General features: G+C 42.7%; 1 protein-coding gene and 1 long non-coding RNA gene across 2 annotated transcripts in view; one reads left to right on the forward strand and one right to left on the reverse strand.

The window, feature by feature from the left end:
- CAPN9 (calpain 9) overlaps positions 1 to 9,427 on the forward strand; it is a 28,595-nt gene extending 19,168 nt beyond the window's left edge. Inside the window, exons 11-20 of the mRNA XM_081906852.1 lie at positions 1,057 to 1,265; positions 2,102 to 2,138; positions 2,399 to 2,479; positions 2,829 to 2,886; positions 3,907 to 3,971; positions 5,125 to 5,193; positions 5,959 to 6,037; positions 6,797 to 6,913; positions 8,433 to 8,491; positions 9,020 to 9,427. Coding sequence (XP_081762978.1) covers positions 1,057 to 1,265; positions 2,102 to 2,138; positions 2,399 to 2,479; positions 2,829 to 2,886; positions 3,907 to 3,971; positions 5,125 to 5,193; positions 5,959 to 6,037; positions 6,797 to 6,913; positions 8,433 to 8,491; positions 9,020 to 9,046 — 801 coding nt within the window. The 3' untranslated portion in view covers positions 9,047 to 9,427. The remainder of the gene's footprint in view (positions 1 to 1,056; positions 1,266 to 2,101; positions 2,139 to 2,398; positions 2,480 to 2,828; positions 2,887 to 3,906; positions 3,972 to 5,124; positions 5,194 to 5,958; positions 6,038 to 6,796; positions 6,914 to 8,432; positions 8,492 to 9,019) is intronic.
- On the reverse strand, positions 9,113 to 12,374 carry LOC309367572. Its single transcript, XR_014167230.1, has 3 exons — positions 12,189 to 12,374; positions 10,649 to 10,743; positions 9,113 to 9,228 (listed from the first exon to the last, which is right to left on the reverse strand). It is a non-coding gene; the product is annotated as an uncharacterized lncRNA (long non-coding RNA).
- Positions 12,375 to 18,846: the final 6,472 nt, after the last annotated feature.

Raw genomic sequence — 18,846 nt, forward strand, 5'->3', positions numbered from 1 at the left:
GTTTTTAGTGGTTCTTATTTTTATCTGCAAGCTAAACTTGAGTCCCTGTCAGTCCTGTGTGTTTGATAGCTGCAGGTGCTCACTGTCTTCCTTGCTGCACTGGCACTGCACTACCGAGATAGGAAACTGCTCAGAAATGTGGGTGGGGAGCTTTCCAAAAAACTCTGGCTGTGTGAATGCTCTTTGCCCTGGTACAGGAAAAGCATTCCCTTCTTTAATTTTCCCGGTTGTGAAAAAGAATGACATATAGTGGCCATTCAGAAGAAGATGATTCATGCGGCATGAAGTTAATTCATAGTATGAAGGTTAAGTTCATATCCCTTTGGGTCATTAAGAGCCGCACACTTCAGCTGTTGCAAAAAGAAGGGCAGAAATAAATTGGGGGGGGATCTGCCTTTTTGCCCCCTTGAGCTCCTCTCTGGAGGAAAGGCAGGGTATAGGTGCAACAGATAATAATAATACAATATGTAGCCGTCTCCTATTTAACTTTGAACTGTATAGTTCAGGATTCAGCTAAGTTGTCATGTGCATGGAATGAGATATGCTCTTGCAGTGGGTCTTTCCATGCCTCTCCTCACTCCCTCCCCCCAAGTCTGCCCTAGAGAGTTGGGGGAACCCCCAGAACATGTTTAGAGGGTTCTTAAGGGAGAGAAGAGGGGGAAACTCTTTACACAAGCTGACCTTGTTCCCCATGCATATATCCACTTAGTACAACACACTGAAGACCCACACTTGATATTCGTTTTGCTGTATAAATGCATGGCAATACACAAAGGCAGAGGCTGAAATGAAAGGGCAGTAGACCAGCTTCAGAATCTGGAGTTTGCATTCTAATGGGTGTGACTTTGGGCTCCAAACATTGGAGGGGAGAGTGCTCTGGCACTCAGGCCCTGCTGACAGGCTTCTCCACAGGCATCTGGTTGGCCACAGGGAGAACAGGATGCTGACCTCGATGGTCCATTGGCCTGATCCAACAGGCTCTCCTTATGTTCTTATGCTGTTATATCTGCCAAGCTAACAGATGAATAATGGGGTCAATCTGAAATCCAATCACAGAGCCCCAGTAACGACGAACAGTTGACGAAGGATTTTTTCCGCTACCACGCATCCAAGGCCAGGAGCAAAACCTACATCAACTTAAGGGAAGTCTCTGACCGATTTGCGCTGCCGCCTGGGGATTACGTTGTTGTCCCTACCACGTTTGAGCCACACCAGGAGGCGGATTTCTGCCTGAGGATTTTTTCTGAGAAGAAAGCTGTCGCGAAGTACGTACGACCGCCAAGTACAGTGGTACCTCAGGTTACATACGCTTCAGGTTACAGACTCCGCTAACCCAGAAATAGTACCTCAGGTTAAGAACTTTGCTTCAGGATGAGAACAGAAATCGTGCTCCGGCGGCGCAGTGACAGCTGGAGGCCCCATTAGCTAAAGTGGTCTTCAGGTTAAGAACAGTTTCAGGTTAAGAACGGACCTCCGGAACGAATTAAGTACTTAACTTGAGGTACCACTGTATTGCATCCATCTGATGGAAAAATTCCAAGTTCAAGTTTACATTTGCAACCAGCTCTATAATCCCCAGCTTCCTTTTTTAAAAGAGTAAGTTGCTAGCAATTGTAGAACCTGGGACATGAACCAATGTGTGCAGATGATCGCTTCCTCTGGAGGCACTTCAGTGCATTCAGAAAGAAAATTGTGAGCCTGGACCGAGGAGCATGGGCCCTTACTCCTGCCCTTGCCTCACCCGCAGCCTGCAGCCCATTGGCTCGCTGGGATGGGGGTGGGGCATCAACCACCCTGTGACCAAGGTGGGTGGCACCCTGGTCCCAGGAAGCCCCATGCTGGGTCACAAACCCCGCCCACCTCTTGGAGGGGGTGAGCGGTAATTCCCATTGCATCACTCCCAGCTTTCTACATTCTTACATTACTGAAACAGTGTGTAATGGAGGTATAAGGACCTACAACCACTCTTTCCCCATAATGTAAGAACCGAGCATGAGGTACATTTACATTGTACCCAGTACACTGTCTCTGGTTGTTGTTTTTTATAATGTTCCAAATAGAAAATCATAGAAAAACTTGGATTTGCATTTGTTTCTCACAGGGAGATGGATGGAAATGTTGACATTGATCTGCCAGAGGTATGTCACCACATTTCAATTAATAATTGGGCAATCACCATACTCAAAGGCATTACTTTGTACTAAGGTTACTCGTGATTGTTTTGTTGCATCCGAGATTATGGCAACACCAGGTGAAAATAAAGAAAAACTGAGTCCATCAAACCCAATGTTAACAACATGCCTCTTTTTCCAAGGTGCAACCCCAAAGACAGTAAGCAGAAGCATTAAAATACGGCCATTGTTGTTTTTCTCCAATAATAATCTTTGGGTTGTTTTAGCTTCCTGAACCATCTCCACCCCAAGAAGAAACAGAAGAAGAGAAGCAATTCCGGACATTGTTCCAACAGATTGCAGGACAGGTAACAACATCCAAACAAAAAAAATCATATTCAAGCAGAACTCTGGATGATCAGGAGGGCTCACTTCAGTGGCAGAACACCACATTTTGTATGCAAAGGCTCCAGGCTCAATCCCTAATGTTTCTAGGTAGGGCTGAGAAAGACCCTTGTCTAGAACCCTGCAGATCTGCTGTGTGTATAGACAGTGCTCAGCTAGATCCCCTAATGGGCTAATTTGGCATAAATTTCTGCGTTCCTAATTTGGACTACATTGTCCTGATTCAGAGCAGATTTCCATGAATGCACATTACGGGTAGATTGCATTTTAAACCCGCAAACTTGCCAACTGCCTTCATTTCTTCCACTGTAGGACATGGAGATCAGCGCCGAGGAACTTGAATATGTTTTGAACGCCGTGCTGAAAAAAAGTAAGTGCTGTCAAAGCCCAATTGGCAAATGATTTCTTATGCCGCATAGTGATGGGAAATCCCGTACAGTGTGCACAATATTAGGCGAAAGGAAAGGAGCATCGTTCAGTCGGTACGATATCTGCTTTGCATGCACAATGTGCCAAGTTTAATCCCCGGCATCTCTAATTAGGGCTAAGAGATAAACCCGTCTCAAATCCTGGAGAGCATCTTAAGTCCTTAAGAAATGGAAGGAAAAGAAGATCCCAACTAAGGAAGGATGGATAACCAAGACGATGGACTATGCCAAAATAGTGAAAATGACCGTGAAGATCAGACACCAAGATGACAAGAAATGTAGCAAAGAGTGGGGGGAATTTATAGAGTACCTTAAAGAGCACTGCATATATTTAAAAATGTTAGTAGGATTGTTATAACACTTATAATGTAATAAGACTAAAGTTAAAAAAGGATATAAAATTAATTTGAAAAATGTAATTAGATGAAATGGGGGGGGGGGGAAATAGATAAATATTGGAAACCACAGGTAGGGGTTGGGGGGAAGTCTGTGGATTCAAGTAAACTCAGATGTAAAAAATTGAAAATGATTTAAATGTATAAGAATACTGTTAAAAATTGAAAAATGAAATGTATAAGAATACTGTTAAGAATTGAAAAATGAAATATTTAAGAAATCCTGGAAAGCATCTGCCAATCAGTATAGAAAGCTAGGTTACAGTACCACCAAACTGCAGCTCTACATAAGGAAACTCCATACGTTCACCTTTCTGCTTAGTAACCATACATTTAAATCACATGACTTCTCCCCAAGAATCCTGGAAACTGTAGTTTCACCCTCGTAGAGCTACAATTCCCAACACCCTTAAAAAAATATGGTCCATGGGATTGTTTGGGGGAAGCCATGTGCGTTGAATGTGCTTTCCATGTACGGTATGGATCTGCGCTCTTTTAGCCTTGGGTGGCAGAGAAGGGCTGTACAACAGTGAATTTGATTTTATGATAGTGATTGTTCTCTTGCAGCAAATAACGTCAAATTCAAGAAAGTAACTCTCCTCTCGTGTAGAAACATCATTTCCCTAATGGATGTATCCTTTAAAATCGAGTGTGGGAATTCCCTTCGGTGAAGCTGTTACAAAGTTTTAGAATAATCTCTACAAGATTTTGCTTTTTCAAATATATAAAAATATGTTGGTGTGCATCGGAGGAAAACTTAAGCAGGGCATGTCTTTGGAAGTCCTAATGACTTTGCAGATTTTCTTATAAAAATTATAGAAATGAATTTTAACAAAACTGTATTCACGAAAGCATCTTCAAGAGCACTGGAATATTTGTGATTCAGAACCAGCCCAGGTTTTTTTTTTTATTGTTTGGCATCTCCAAACAATTCCATTCTACCATAATATCATTTACAAGTAGAATTGGTTGCTTATTTAAATAACTCAGGACAAGGGGATGCAGGGTTCTGTTGTGTGTTTTCATTCACTGAATTATTTGAAGACTTAGAGAGGGCATTGGTGACACTGTATTGCATTATATTGTTGCACACCACCTCAATCTCCAAGCCGTGTGAGATCCCAGGGGTTCTAGGTGCTTACCCAGGATTCGTGTCTCCTTTGGAATGAGGGACAGCGGAGACTGTGGTGTCTTTATGATCTATGGTTTATTTACACATATGTACAACCTGAGCCTACGATGGAGGGGCTCACGGCAGCAACACACCACTAAAGTATTGCTTCTTCCATAGCCACAGCCTTGGATTCCAACAGAAGTCAGGTGTAGCTCTGTCTCTCAGCTGCCCAGCCTGCAGCCTGCCCACTTCTAGCTCACATAAAGCAACTCTCAACTCTGCCCTTTGCTTTCTAACTACCAGCTCTAGTACAGAGCTACTTCCTTTATTACTTTAATGGTCCATGACCTCACCAGGAAGCTAGCCTAGCTATTCCAGGAATTGAATCTAGGCTGGATCCTGGAATTAGAAGGGGGCTAAAGCATACAGCCTACACCTTACCCCAACACATAACAATATGTTAGCAACAGGGCCTGTCCAGGCTGGTGGTTTTGTGCATGTGTTTTCTGCAGCATGTCCTTGATGCAGTAATAGTGCTCTGCAGCAGTTAATGCTGATAGGACAAGGCTGTTAGTTCAAAATGTTTAACTGCATGAATAAAGTAATAAATGTAGGCTGGTTTTGGTATTTTACACAACTAGTATTGTTTTCCTTAATGTGGACTGCATCAGGCCAGTGGAAATGGGAAACTTGAATTCAACGAGTTCAAAATTTTCTGGGACAAACTGAAGAAGTGGATTGTAAGTTAATATAGAGTCATAGTTTTCTTGGTTGTTTGGTTAGGCATTTTTGAAGTAACTACAAAGCAATTTTAAAGACCCATAAAACTTTCATATTAAATCAGTGCTCTTAAAAATAAAAAAGCTGTTTCTAGGAAACATTCTTTGTTTGCTTTTGTGCCAAACCGCAAAAAGTTTACAGGAAACATTAGCAATATTTTTTAAAAACTTGAGCAAAAAAAAGGATTTTTTAAAGGTAATAAATGTCAGAACAAATGTTCCTCAGAAGGAGGCCAAGCAAAATAAATCTTTAGCAAAAGACATTGCTTGAATATAATATATTGCTGTTGGAACATGGAAGATGAAAGTGCTGATTCATGATGAGGAGAAAACACTGGTGACCTGCCAGGTACGCTGGGAAAAAAGGGTCATCCCATTTTTCCTGCAAAATCTCAGTGGTCATTTTGGGTGCTGTCATCTCGTGTCATCTCAGGCCACACTCCAGCCCCCCAAAAGTGCTTTTTTGAGGCTAGAGCATGGTGCAGGTTACATGATGTGCCCAGGAGCATGTCCCAGAAGCCGCATGTCCCAGTTTTGGATCTGAAAAAGTTGGACAATACACAATCGGCAAGAAATGAATTTTTAAATAGCCAGTCAGAGCACACAGGCTGATGAAGCCCAAATATAAAGGAGCATTTGGATGTCTTGAAACAATTAAGTGACCCATCAACTCTTCCTTTCTCAGTGGGGTTACAAATAGTTTTCTCTTTTTGTTTGTTTGTTTAGGGTATTTTCCTTCATTTTGATTCTGACCACTCTGGCACCATGTCTTCCTATGAACTTCGTCTTGCTTTAAAAGCAGCAGGTACCATTTTTTTTCTCAAAGGCTGGCCTTGGCAGTAGGTGAACTTAGGTGGCAGAGGTGGCAGGAGAGGCTTGGAGAGCAGGAGCAACTGTGTTGCTGGCAGGGAGCCCAGACAGTGAGTGAGCAGCAGCCTTTCAAGATCATCATCACTAGATGTGACATGAAAGAATCCTTATTAGATAATCTATTAAAAGCAGGCATACAGGCCCAAAGTGGCACTTAGGAAGAGAGTTAAGTCCCATGAATTCAGTGGGGCTTACTCCCAGGAAAATGAATATAGGGCTGTAGGCTCACAAGACAGGATATTCAGGATTTTTTGTACCCTTCCTTTGAACAAGTTCCTTGCTCAGAATAAATCAAGTCAATAAGATTGAGGTGGCTGCAGAATGTACTTTAAAGACTCAAGATTCCAATGGAAATTCTGACCAGAACTGGCTGGCTGAGATCAAAGATTAAAAGAAATGATTATGATGACTGGTTAAAGTAACAGTTAGTTATATATGGAACTACAGTGAATCATAAAAGGCATTAAAATCTACATTTTCAGAACTCTAGATTTACACACACACACACCCGTTTCACCCAATCAATTCTTTACAATCACGAGGGCTGGAAGCTTATATAAAAACTAAAACCACAGTTCTCAGGATGCATAGATCCTGCGTCCTATACTTTGTCTTGGATGCTTTCAAATGGCTTGCTGGAAGAGTGGCAGTTGCGGTGAGTTATTAAAGAAGCTCAAATTTCTCTTTCCTGAAGGGTTTCAGCTCAATAATTATCTACTGCAGTTGATGGTTCTGAGGTACTCTGATGATCAATACCAGATTGAATTTGATGACTTCTTAAACTGCCTCATTCGCCTGGAAAATGCAAGCCGTGAGTATCTTCTTCTTTTATCTTTATTTGTTCTCTTTGAAAGCTTTTTAATTCCCATTGACATGTGATAGACACAATAGGTGGGTTTCCAACACCTAACTGCTTTCACAGTTTTTGTTCATCATTCGGTTTTGCAGCAGTTCATTTCCTACAAGTGTTCTACAATTATTGGATTTGCTATTCTGCTTCATAATTACGACACTATGAGTTTGAAAGCACATTTATCTTGTGTCTCGGTGCCATAATGAGCTGAAAGGGCAAGTGCTCTGCTAAGCAGCCATGTTTGGCACTGCTGCAGTAAGCGAGAGTCATTTGATGAATGCCAACAATGACCAGTCATTCTTAAGATCTGAAGAGTTGCAGGGTAAATGACAGAAAATTCTGACTTTTCCCAGTAAAGCTCAAGGTCAAATTAGTACTTTCAGTAAATGCTTGAATGTCACCTTTATTTCTGTCACTTATTAGTAAACGACACTTTATCATGTCATTGGTACAAATGTGAGGTGAGGGGAAGCCACAGTGATGTTAATATTTCTGTCATTACTCATTGGGCCTCCTAAAACTAACCTGTAAATGTCAGCATTCACCATGTTTCTGACATTTACTGCAACAGAGCTTTTATGTAAGACACTGATCATATTGGCAAGGTATTTTCGGGGGATGGCCCAGGGGGTCTCAGCCCCATATATTTTTTACTTGGCTTCCAGTCTATAGCCCCTTTCCCCCTTTCATATATTTAACATTAGTGGGGGATTTTCAGTTATTGTTACAGTGCTACCTCAGGTTACATACGCGTCAGGTTACATACGCGTCAGGTTACAGACTCCTCTAACCCAGAAATAGTACCTCGGGTTAAGAACTTTGCTTCAGGATGAGAACAGAAATCGTGCTCCAGTGGTGCAGCAGCAGCAGGAGGCCCCATTAGCTAAAGTTGTGCTTCAGGTTAAGAACAGTTTCAGGTTAAGTACGGACCTCCAGAACGAATTAAGTACTTAACCTGAGGTACCACTGTATTAGTATTTAACTGTGCTCACATAATACACTACAAAGCACATTGCCAGTGAGACTACACCCACCTGTCATCTTAATTTGCCCAAGGACTTCTTTTTGTTTTAATATATACAAAAGAGCAGCTCTTGCTAATAAGTCATGGGATGGGGAGATAGGAGGCCCAATCCACATACAGTGAACTGAGCCCAGTAAATTCTCTTGATAGCTCATATTAAGCCCTAACAGCCGGAGGTTGGTTTTCCCCTCTGAAAGTTATGGCATTTATACATACAAAATGTGCATGTGCTAATTTATGCAGATTTGCATCTTGGCCCCAAAGCTTGCATCCAATTAAGTTTTGCACAGTAGGCCCTTTGAAATTAAAGGATCTAGCTTAGTCATATTTATTAATTTTAGTGGGTTTACTCTTAAGTATGAGTACCACTAAATGCCTCAGGTCATTTACCTTGCATTGTCCCCACATATTTGTATGAATCAGATCAACATCACGTGTTGATTTTTTTTCCAGGAGTGTTCCAGGCACTAAGTGTGAAAAACAGAGACTTCATTAACCTGAATATAAGTGATGTAAGTACCCAAAATCCTAAAGCTCACATGTCCTTAAGTAAAAAGTGTAGAGAGTAACTATTTGAGTGCAGGATTCCCTACTTCTTCCACTTTTTTATGGGCACATTTTACTACTGGCATAAGCAAATGAAAACCCAATGAAGGGCCTCCACTGGGTAATTATTTGACTTGAGGATGTCTCTCCAAGCCTATGGCCCTCAACATTTAAATAGTTTAAAACCAAATAAGTGATAGAATATGGGGAGGGCTCCCATTTCTCTTAAGCTAAGATAACCATCAGATTTTAGAGCCACACCTCTGTTTCAGAGGGTCCTGTATTTCTGCCATTCTGGGAAGTTCTCATCTTACACATGTTACTTTAGGATCTCCTTTATCATCCTGTTTGACCACAGTGTCTCCTCCACAAGACATACATACTTTGGTAGTCACAAATTCAGAATATGAAGAAGCTGATTAGATTTATGGCCCTAGAGTTTTGACATATTGGATATTTCAACGGCAATGTTTGGTCTTTCTTTCTCCTATTAGTTTATCAACTTGACAATGAACATCTGAAGACATCCAATCTGGGTTTCAGCCAATGTTCTAAGTGCCTCTCAAAATAAGTTTGGAATGTTCCTCCCATGGTTGAAAACATCACAGACTTCCTGCATCTTCTACCCTTTCTTATATTGGCCCTCAACACTACCAGAACTGCTTTGAAGCCATTTTGGCATAAAAGGGGTGTAATAAAGTACCTGTTTAAAAGAAAACAACAAATATAGATAAGTATTTAACTTGTGTGGTGTGTGTATCACAGTAAATATGGATATGTTTTGAAATTGAGTGCAATTCACATCAAATGGAATGACTGGCTCCAAGCAATCATTGGTTTTTTTTATGACACATGATCATGTCAGTTTCCAATGAACTTGCCACATGGCTGAACTGCTCCCATTAAGTGTCCTAATTTTGTTTTGCCTAAATTTCTTCAAATATGCATAAGAAAAAAGAATCTCACAAATCATCCTAACAATGCCCATGTCACTGATGGCTGGTGACATTTGATGCTGGTGGATTGTAAAAAGACTGCTCACAATAAGTCAAACCTGTAGTTCAGAGGATTGCACCCTTTTTGAGTCCACGGCTCCCTTGACCAACAACATTCTTTCTGCGGCACCCCTGTGGCGCTCAGGACCACACTCCTTGCTTGCAGAGCTGGCACCCATTTTTGAGCACCCTCCCTTGTGGAGTGTTCCCTCAGCCTCCTCCCCTCTCCTTGAGAGTCCTCTGGGCAGTTGCTATTGCTACCCCTGGTCTCTGAGCTGCTCCCCCTGCTCCAAAGAGAGGTGCCTCCTCACACTGCCCTACAGGGGCTTGGGAAGAGGATTCCCCCAGTCTTAGTGGCACAACAAAGACTGGCCAGAGGTGAGCAAAAGCCCAGTACCTTACCTTGGGTGGCAGCAGTGGCAGCAGCGGGCCTGCATGGTGGAAATGCTCCCCTTAGCACCAGGCACTCAGCTCCCAGGCAGGCCTTCCATGCAGCAAGCCCAAGAAAAGCCAGGGCATCGCCTGTCTGCCTGCTTGCCTGGCTTCCCACTTATCTGCCCATTCCCAACAGCAAGGGCTGGTGAGCTGGCTGGCTGGGCTCCCTTGCCCGCTTGCTTGCTTACTCCGAGGCCACCTCAGTTCCTGGCAACCAGCACCCCCTGGCCAGCCCCAGAGGCACCATTTGCCTGTGGAGCTTGTAGCTGTGGCTGCTGCAACAAACAGCTGTGCAAGCCTTTGGGAGGCAGAGACGCAAGAGGGCATCAGAGGAGGGAGGGAAGGAAAGAGGGACAGAGGCCAGGGTTGCCTGCGGCATCCTTGACCACCATTCAAGGCACCCCAGGGTGCCACAGTACACTGGTTGAAAACCACTGCTGTAGTTGTTCTCCTTCCACAACAACCCAAAAAATGAGTAATGCTTCAGAGTACTGCAGCTGGCATGAGGGGGGGCTGACAATCCCTCAGGGGTCAAAGGACACAGAAATCTTTCGTTATCTCATAAAACTAACAACCTTAACCCAACCAACTAAAGAACACTTAAACCACCCCACAATGACCCAACCCCACATCACTTGGCAACGGTGAACTTCATGGATAAATGAGTCAACTGTGTCCATTAACTGTTGATACCAATGTAGCCGCTTCTGTCTTTGGTCTTTCAATTAGCAGTCTTCACTTCTCTTCCTGCTCTCTCTTCTGTTTGCTTTCTTTCCCTTCTGGAGGGGCTATATAGTGCAGCAAAAGCAGAGCACAAAAACAAACCAGAACGTTTGTGGGGTGGTGGTTGCTGTTGTTTTTTTAAAAAAAGTTCCAAGATTTCAGCAGGAAGTTTTGGGATACCTACTGATTGGAAATAAAGGAGTGTGACTGCCCCCAAATATTTGCAAGTACAAACCATGTTGAAAGCAGGATCGCGTGTGACCTCTCCAAGACCATCCTGAGCACAAATAATCATGAATGCACAATGAAGAGGATGGCTGGAGGGACACTGATTCTGGCTTTCTTCATTGTTCTGTGACCCTCTCGTTTGCATGGCTCACATTCTTAAGTTCCTCAAGGAGATAGGCATTACAAATGTAGTTTTGGTTTCCTCAAGCAAGAACTGGAATAGTATCAGAACCTTAAATATGTCATTGTACTCTGCTGGAGCTCCTTAGCTCATCTGCACTTAACTCCTCTTTGCAGGCCCCTGGGGCTTGGCTGTTCCTGTTTCTAAACAAATCAGGACAGGAGTGCTGTGCATCAGGAGCTATCACCCAGCTTTGCAAGACGCATTGTGCTTTCTTGGCAGAGAAAACATAACAAAGCGGCCAAATGCAACCTTCCTAACTCCAGGTCTATAATACCAGAGGACTGAAAGTCAAGCAGATTTCTGCTGCATTCATCAAGATTGGTGGTAAAAGTTCATCTTAAAGTAACAGAGGGAATAAATGATCTCCCGTGGTTTTTTCTTCTTCATCCCAACTCTTTCTCCTTCTTGGCATTCTGTTATCCTTGCAACCAAAGAGCCCCATAACAGCATCCAGGGCTGGCTGAAGACATTTCGGGACCTAAGGCAAACCACACAATGGCGCACCCCTGCCAATTTAGTGAGATGGAGGTGATGGTGCGGAAGAAAAATGGCTTTATCTGCAAAAAGCACAAAATCAGACTCCTAAAAAACAACTCCAATATACACTACTCTGTAGCTCGCCACCCCTCCCCCCAAAGAAAGCTGACAAAAATCATGTAACCTGACCTGAGGACACTGAATACTTAACAGGTGCTAAATTGTCCCCACCAAGTTCAGTGGCTCTGGCTGTGGAATACATTAACCGAGGAAAAATAAATGTTTTTTGTCATTTCAACAGAACTGAGCACCCACACACTGCACCCTGAACCACAAGAATAAGAAGTCCAGGTAATTCTCTCTCTGTGTTGGAACCAGGGGTGAGACATGTGGGAATGTGAAGGATAGTAGGAAAGGATATATTGAATAAATATTATCCTTCCTTCACACATGCTAGTGAGTGATGTAGCAGAGCAAATTCCCCTTAATATAGCTGGAAGCTAGTTTGCAGATTCGTTTGAATCTCTTAGTTAAATTATTTCCTGGTGTCCCCTTTGATCCCTCTTAAGAGAATAAAGGCACAAAAGTCTTTCTGAGTAAAGTAACAAAACGTTTACTCACATTTCAGTTCACGATATGATCCCTGAAAGGCAGGCTTTACTTGGTAGTTACATGAAGAAATTGTGAGTTTGTCTCATATGGAGACTGAACTCATGTGCTGCTGGCTGAGAACCAGAAGACAGCAAAATTTACATTAATGGAACAAAATGGCTGCAGGAGAGCAGCATGGCAGCATGACAATGGAAAGACAAAAGTAATTCCTTGTTGCTCCTGGCAGCAGCAAACACAAAATAGGTGGAATCTTGGGAAAACAGACCCAATCAGAAGAGCCAAAAGCAAGAGGCGAACCAATCAAGTGAGCTGGAAGCTGGAAGACCACTGAAGAAGCTGTGGCTTGGTCTTTGCGTTGCTTCTGCTCCAGCTGCTGCTGTTCTCCATCCTCAGCGCTGCCGCTGGGGGCAGAGAATGGCCACAGCTGGAGCAGAAGTCCCAGGCCTAAGCACCGGTGCCATTTTGGAGACAGTGGCCACTTCAACACCAGAGGGAACTGGAGAAATAGCTGTCGTGGCCGCCTCTAAAACTGGCACCAAGGCTGCAGGCTTCAGAAACAGCAGGCGCAGCAGCAGAATCTACCACTCCTGGATCCTTCCAGGATTCCACCGCCTGAGGCAACCTGTCAGGGAACTGCCATCGGAGCTAGAGGCGGAGGGAAGCCTCCAGAGGGATGCCGGAGAGGGTCCCAGTAGGGAGAGAGGCAGCCCATCTGCTGGGGAAGGAAATCAGCGTAACACCAGTGGAGAAGGGGGGCAGATGGGGGAATCGGAGAGGAGGCTCCAGGACTCTTCACCGGAGACCAGTGGGGAGAGCACGGGTCCTCCGCTGCCCACACCCTCCCTGCGCAGAAGACTTCCGCGCAGGGAGAGTAGGAGGAGACTTGGCGTCAAAGAACTTATTTGCTGGAAGAAGTTCAAGAAATGCCCACTGACGGATTCTGCCAGCGACTGAGACAGCCACGAAGTGAAGGGCTGTCCAGACAGAAAGGGTTCAACCAGGTAACTTAGCCAGGAGTGGCAGCAACTTACGCATGAGCAACCCCAGAACCATTACACAACCATTTCAGACTGCCTAATGGTAACACTAGCCCTGACAGTATCTTGATTATATCACTCAACTGACTCCTTTTACCAGTTCCACAAAGACAGGGAGATGTATGATGGAAGGATTTCCTTCTAATTTGTTTACAGGAAAGCAAAAGTCCATCATTCTGCTAGGCCATTAAAAGCTGCCTCTTTATTTTGGGCTTCACAGTAGATGGAGATGTGAACCCCACAATTTTTGTCATCATTATCCATCATGCTTTCATGAGGCCCAGGTCCAAAGGATGAAATATCAAAGTTATGAATACCTCACCATGCCTTTACACCTTGATTAACTGACCTCTGAATCACAGATTGCAGACAGATAATAGCTGTATTGCCTGAGACCATTTTAGCTTGAAAACAGATTGCCTGGTGCCAGAGAGAAGTGAATTTCCATTTCGTAATACTGATCTGATTCATTTCCTAGAGGACAAGTGTAACTGAAATAGAAAGGAGGTCAGATTAAGAGTGACCTGTCAGAATAATATCCTCTATATGTTGATATTGCTGTATGGAAGAACTGTGTGCTTATCCTAGGGTAAAAATAAATGAAAAGTACTAGTGGGCAAATTTCAAAAGCTTGTACAGAACAAATGAACATTTGGCAGCAGGTTATGCAGAAAAAACGGAAAAAACAAACCAGACTTGGAACATAGCACAAACTTAATTTGGAAGCAAAATTGTAATGTACAATTTGCTTCAGGGATGGGGAACCTATGGCCCTCCATCTGTCATTGGATTACAAAACCTATCAGCCCTGACCATGGGCCATGACAGATGTGGCAGATGGAAACTGGAGTCAGATAAGATCTGGGTCACGGATTCTTCATTCCTGATTTACTTGGCATAGCATCAGACGTGGTATTTGTGTGACTATTTAACGGGCACCACTACCAGATTCCAGTTGTTGCACATTGAATCTTCCATGCCACAAATAGTGTGGAAATCTGGGCTCTACTTCTAGCATGGCTACATCAAGATGAAATTCAGAGGTGCAACCTCCACCCCATGGCTCCATCACAATGCAAAGGGGTCTGGGGCCACCACCAGTACATCTTAGAAACCAATGTTGTACGTGGTGGATGTGTGCTACATTGGGGAGGCTTGGAGCTCCATTCTGAAAAGCTGCCGGTTCTGCTGCTCATGATTAATGAGTTGGATGATCTATTTGCCACAATGAGGGCTGCATAAACCAACCCGCTGCTGCAAAAAGGACAGTTGTCTGCTTCAGCTGTGAGCGTTTGGCTGAGTCTGCAGGAAACGAGAGGATTTATGTGTTCCAAAACACACGCTGCTCCTAAGTTAAAACACTTTTTAAAAATAGTCATGTCAAGCACTACTCAAATTAGCTGCTGAAATCCTGATTCTCTCTTTGGACATGCGAAATTTAACGTTGCATTCCTTTTTCTTTCTTTCTTTTTTTGCACTGAACTTCTACTCACCTCACCCCCGCCAAGGGTTTATCCACAGTGGATTGAAAGCCTTTTGTTAAGGCAAGCAGGCTTGCACCTGTTTTTGATCAAACATTTGAAACTCTGCTTCCCTTGGCTCAGAAAAGAAGCTTTTATGTGCTTAAAATTTCCAGTATCTGGAAGAAATAAAAACATCACTGAAAGGGAGCACAGGGGATCCTTTGGGGAAGATGCAAACTGTTTTCACCCTAACAGAGATAGCTTTCACCAGGTCCAATCCTATGCTGAAAAACATCAATTTGCATATTCTTTGTAATATTAGCGTACAGAATATCTTCTTCCTTGTTTTTGTTTTAAATGGGCCTTTAATGTCTGGATTCATAACAACTCAGAAGAATCTAGTAATCGATAGACCTTATTATTCTATTTTTGTTTGCGCTCATCTAACACAACTGTCAAGGATCTATTATTATCTGGGGAAAGCCAGATAGTACAAAACATTAAAACAAAATAATGTTGCCAGGTAGTTCTCCAAACAAACATTGCTTAACAAAAAATATATACATATAATAGGGGAAAGTGCATAGAAACAAATCTATGCATGAAAATAACATATACAAATACATTGTATTAGGGGAAATGGCTTGCAGACATGCCCACATTAATTAAAACTACATAAGAACATGTTATTAGGGGGAAAAATTGCACTGGAATGCTGATTAATTTTCGTGAGGATTGTTTTTTAAAACAAACAAACATAAATTGCTGCAGAAATGCAGAGAACTGAAATTAAGGTGGGCAAAATGAGAAATGGAGAGAATCAAAATGGACAGTGACGAAGCCGGGCAGACTTCCAAAGCTTGGGTGCCACGGCTGAAAACATTAAAGGAGCCTAATACATTTCAGAAGCACTGCAAGTGAGCTTCTATTAAATATAAATTGGGTAGTAGTTGTTGTTTCCTCATGTTCCAGCAACCTCTCAATATCTCTTTGCTGTTTCTTTAAGTGGTAAAGTGGGAGTCAATATCCATTTGACTCCAAGTGAACAGTCATGTTAATTGTTCTTTATTTTTTTTTAAAAAAACTGACAATAAACTTTATCAAATGTCAGGGTCACTGAATAAAAAATTCAAGCCAGCATGCTTATGCAAAATCAGCACAGTTATACAATTTTATTACAGATGCTAATAATACCTTTTTGCTACTGAGGCTTATTGGGGAAATTTAGTTTTCTTGGCATTGCTATTTGAACTTTTGCCAGTGAATATAAACAAACCTGCAGAAAGAAGGCTTCCCAACTAAATTAATTTGTCGTGACCAGGATTTCTTTTGGGTGGAATTGTCTTTAAGCCCCATAGAAAACTGTCTTTGCTTGGAACAGCTAAATATGACTACATATGAGGAAGGCTACGATATTTGGTGCTAGGAGATACATTGCAGAAGTACATCTCTCTCTCTCTCTCTCTCTCTCTCTCTCTCTCTCTCTCTCTCTCTCTCTCACACACACACACACACACACACACACACAGACCATAACATGCAAAGCTATTTTTTTGGATAAGTGGTTGCCAGATGGGGAGTTACACATATTTTCAAGTCTTTCTAAAAGTGGAAGCAACAGCAGATTGACATTGTATTAGGGGATTTCATTGTATTATGTAGAATAAATGGCTTTTTCCCCATTCTAAAAACAGCTTTCCTGGATTCTCTTGACCCCATGCCCCATCTTTTGTAAGAAGTTTCAGTTCGCATCTGGTTGACACTTGGCGTCCCTGCTGTAAATGTGTTTTTGTTTGATTTACAAAATGATCCAGAAATGGAAAAAGCTTTCAAAAATTGCTGAGCAGGAAGAAAAGGGGAAATTAAATAAACCTATAAACTATTATTTCAATCCTATGACCACAATCCATTTAATAGCTTGGAAGAAAAGTGGTTTTGTTCTCAGTTGGCTATTCAGAAGCATTGAGATTATTCAAATCTCTTCTCCACTGTATTATGTTGTCCTTAATATTTAATTTCAGTATGTAATTTCAGCCTTATTGGATAGTAGAAATGTGTGGCACTCTTTTTTAGCAGAGTGATTCAACCAGTGGTACCGTTTTTAAGAAAGGCAAAGAAATAATTTTTTTTGGAGAAGGCCATATTTTTGGAAACAGTCCTCCCCCCTCCCCCAGGTGTTCATCACAGGCTTGAAATATAGACCAAGGTACGGTATCTTCAGTTTAAGAGTGAAGATGCTTCTGAATCACAAAATTGATATAAATTGTAAACACAGCTACCACCCAAATGGTCACACATCTATGGGTGGAGAACCCAGGGCCCTCCTTACACTGCTAGATTACAACTTCCATCATAGTTGACCCACTGCCCATGCTGGCTGGAGCCAATGGAAGTCCGCTAATATCTGGAGGACTACATTTTTGCATGCTATGTTCACTAATATATTCATTTTAGTCCACTTTTGCCTAATATGTGCACATTGACAGACATTGTTTGGCTGCAGAACTGCCCCACAAAATTTGGTTAAGTCCAAATTTTGAAGGGCAGCTGTTCTTGATTCACATACTGCTTCAGAAAGTGCAACTCGGATAGATTCACCTTTATATGTGAACTGAATCAAAGTTCTCCCTCATTCCTGGTTGATACCTTCTTGTAATGGGAGTTGGGGTTGCTTCTGCGTAAGCCACAAACTGCTCCACGCTGGTTGTATGGCTAAACCTTTCCCTGGCTTGACAGCCCTTAAAACTCGGCTGTCTCAGTCACTGGCAGAATCCATCAGTGGGCGTTTCCTGAACTTTTTCCAACATAAAAATTCCTTGACTCCAAGTCTCCGCCTAGCTTCTCTGCGCGGAAGCTTTCTGCGCAGAGTGGGCGTCCCAAGTGGAGGTCCCGTGCTCTCCCCGCTGATCTCACTGGAAGAGTCTCGGAGCCTTCCCTCCGAAGTGCTTTCAGCCTCCCCTTTCTTCCTGGTGTCACCTTGATTTCCTTCCCCAGCGGAAGCTCTCCCTCTCTCCTTGCTAATTCCCTCTCCGGCATCATTGGGGAGCCTTACCTCTCCTCTTGGTTCCGATGGCAGTTCCCTGACACTTCTCATGCCTCATCTTGCTATAGCCTTGTTTCTCTGCATCCAAAGCAAAAACTGCTGCGTGTCTCTCAGGAGTTGTCAAAGACTTGACGAACCTTGATGAGTAGAAATGAACCAGACTTTAGAAAGGGCCATAGGATGATGTCTTATACCAGGTCAGAACGTTTGTCCAGTATTGTCCATTCTGATGGGCAGAAGTATTTTCCATCAGTTGTTTACTGATCCTTTTAACTGGCGATGCCAGTGATTGGAAGAAGTGTTGCTCCACCATCTCCCTTCTCAAACCCCCTTCTCATCTCATCTTTTGGCTCATCTCCCTTCTCAAACCCCTACCAGCCCTATCTACAGAGAACCCTGACTCATAATGCAACTGACTCATATCTAAGGGCTTTGGAGAACCTGTCCTTAAAATCACCACACTATAAAGTCCCAACAAATTTAAGCTGTGTCTCCTCCTGATGTAAACAGTGCACTGTCTGGGTTTCATCATGGAAATTTATAGAGTGATTTGATCAGTTTGACCAAGGAAGTTATTTTCATTAGATTCCAGAGATACGGATTCATGGATGCGTATTTATGCAGAATAATTCAAGTAAAGAATTAGCCAGTTCTATTTATAGGCAATAAAAGAGAATCCTACATGTTTTAAAGTTAGCCTTGCCAACTCCACTAATTGCAGCAGGCCTCTCTTATAAACTTTTTTTACCTCTTTTTTTCTTATTTCTTATAAGCTCAGATGGATGGGCCAATCTGTCAAACAGAGCATGGTAAGCTAGTGCAACTAGTGTGGATTAAAACTGGTCATAGAATGTAGTGTAGAACCTTGAGGGGGATCATATGATCTAAAGGGATTTTGTCATCTAGGATGCTTCCAGAAGACATATTAGGTTTCCATTCTGATTTGCTTGCAGGGAGATTAGACAACATTGCCTGCTTAAAGAGCCTTCATTCCGATTTATCTGTGGGGAGGCTAGATGACATCTCAAAGCAAGTGTTATCACTTTCCCAGTGCATTTCCCCATCATTTTCCTTATCCCAGAAGTCCAGTATTTGGGAGAACAGTTCCAAATCAGCTTTAATCA

The sequence above is a fragment of the Podarcis melisellensis genome (genome assembly GCF_964234715.1).
Source record: "Podarcis melisellensis genome assembly, chromosome: 3".
NCBI lineage: Eukaryota > Metazoa > Chordata > Lepidosauria > Squamata > Lacertidae > Podarcis > Podarcis melisellensis.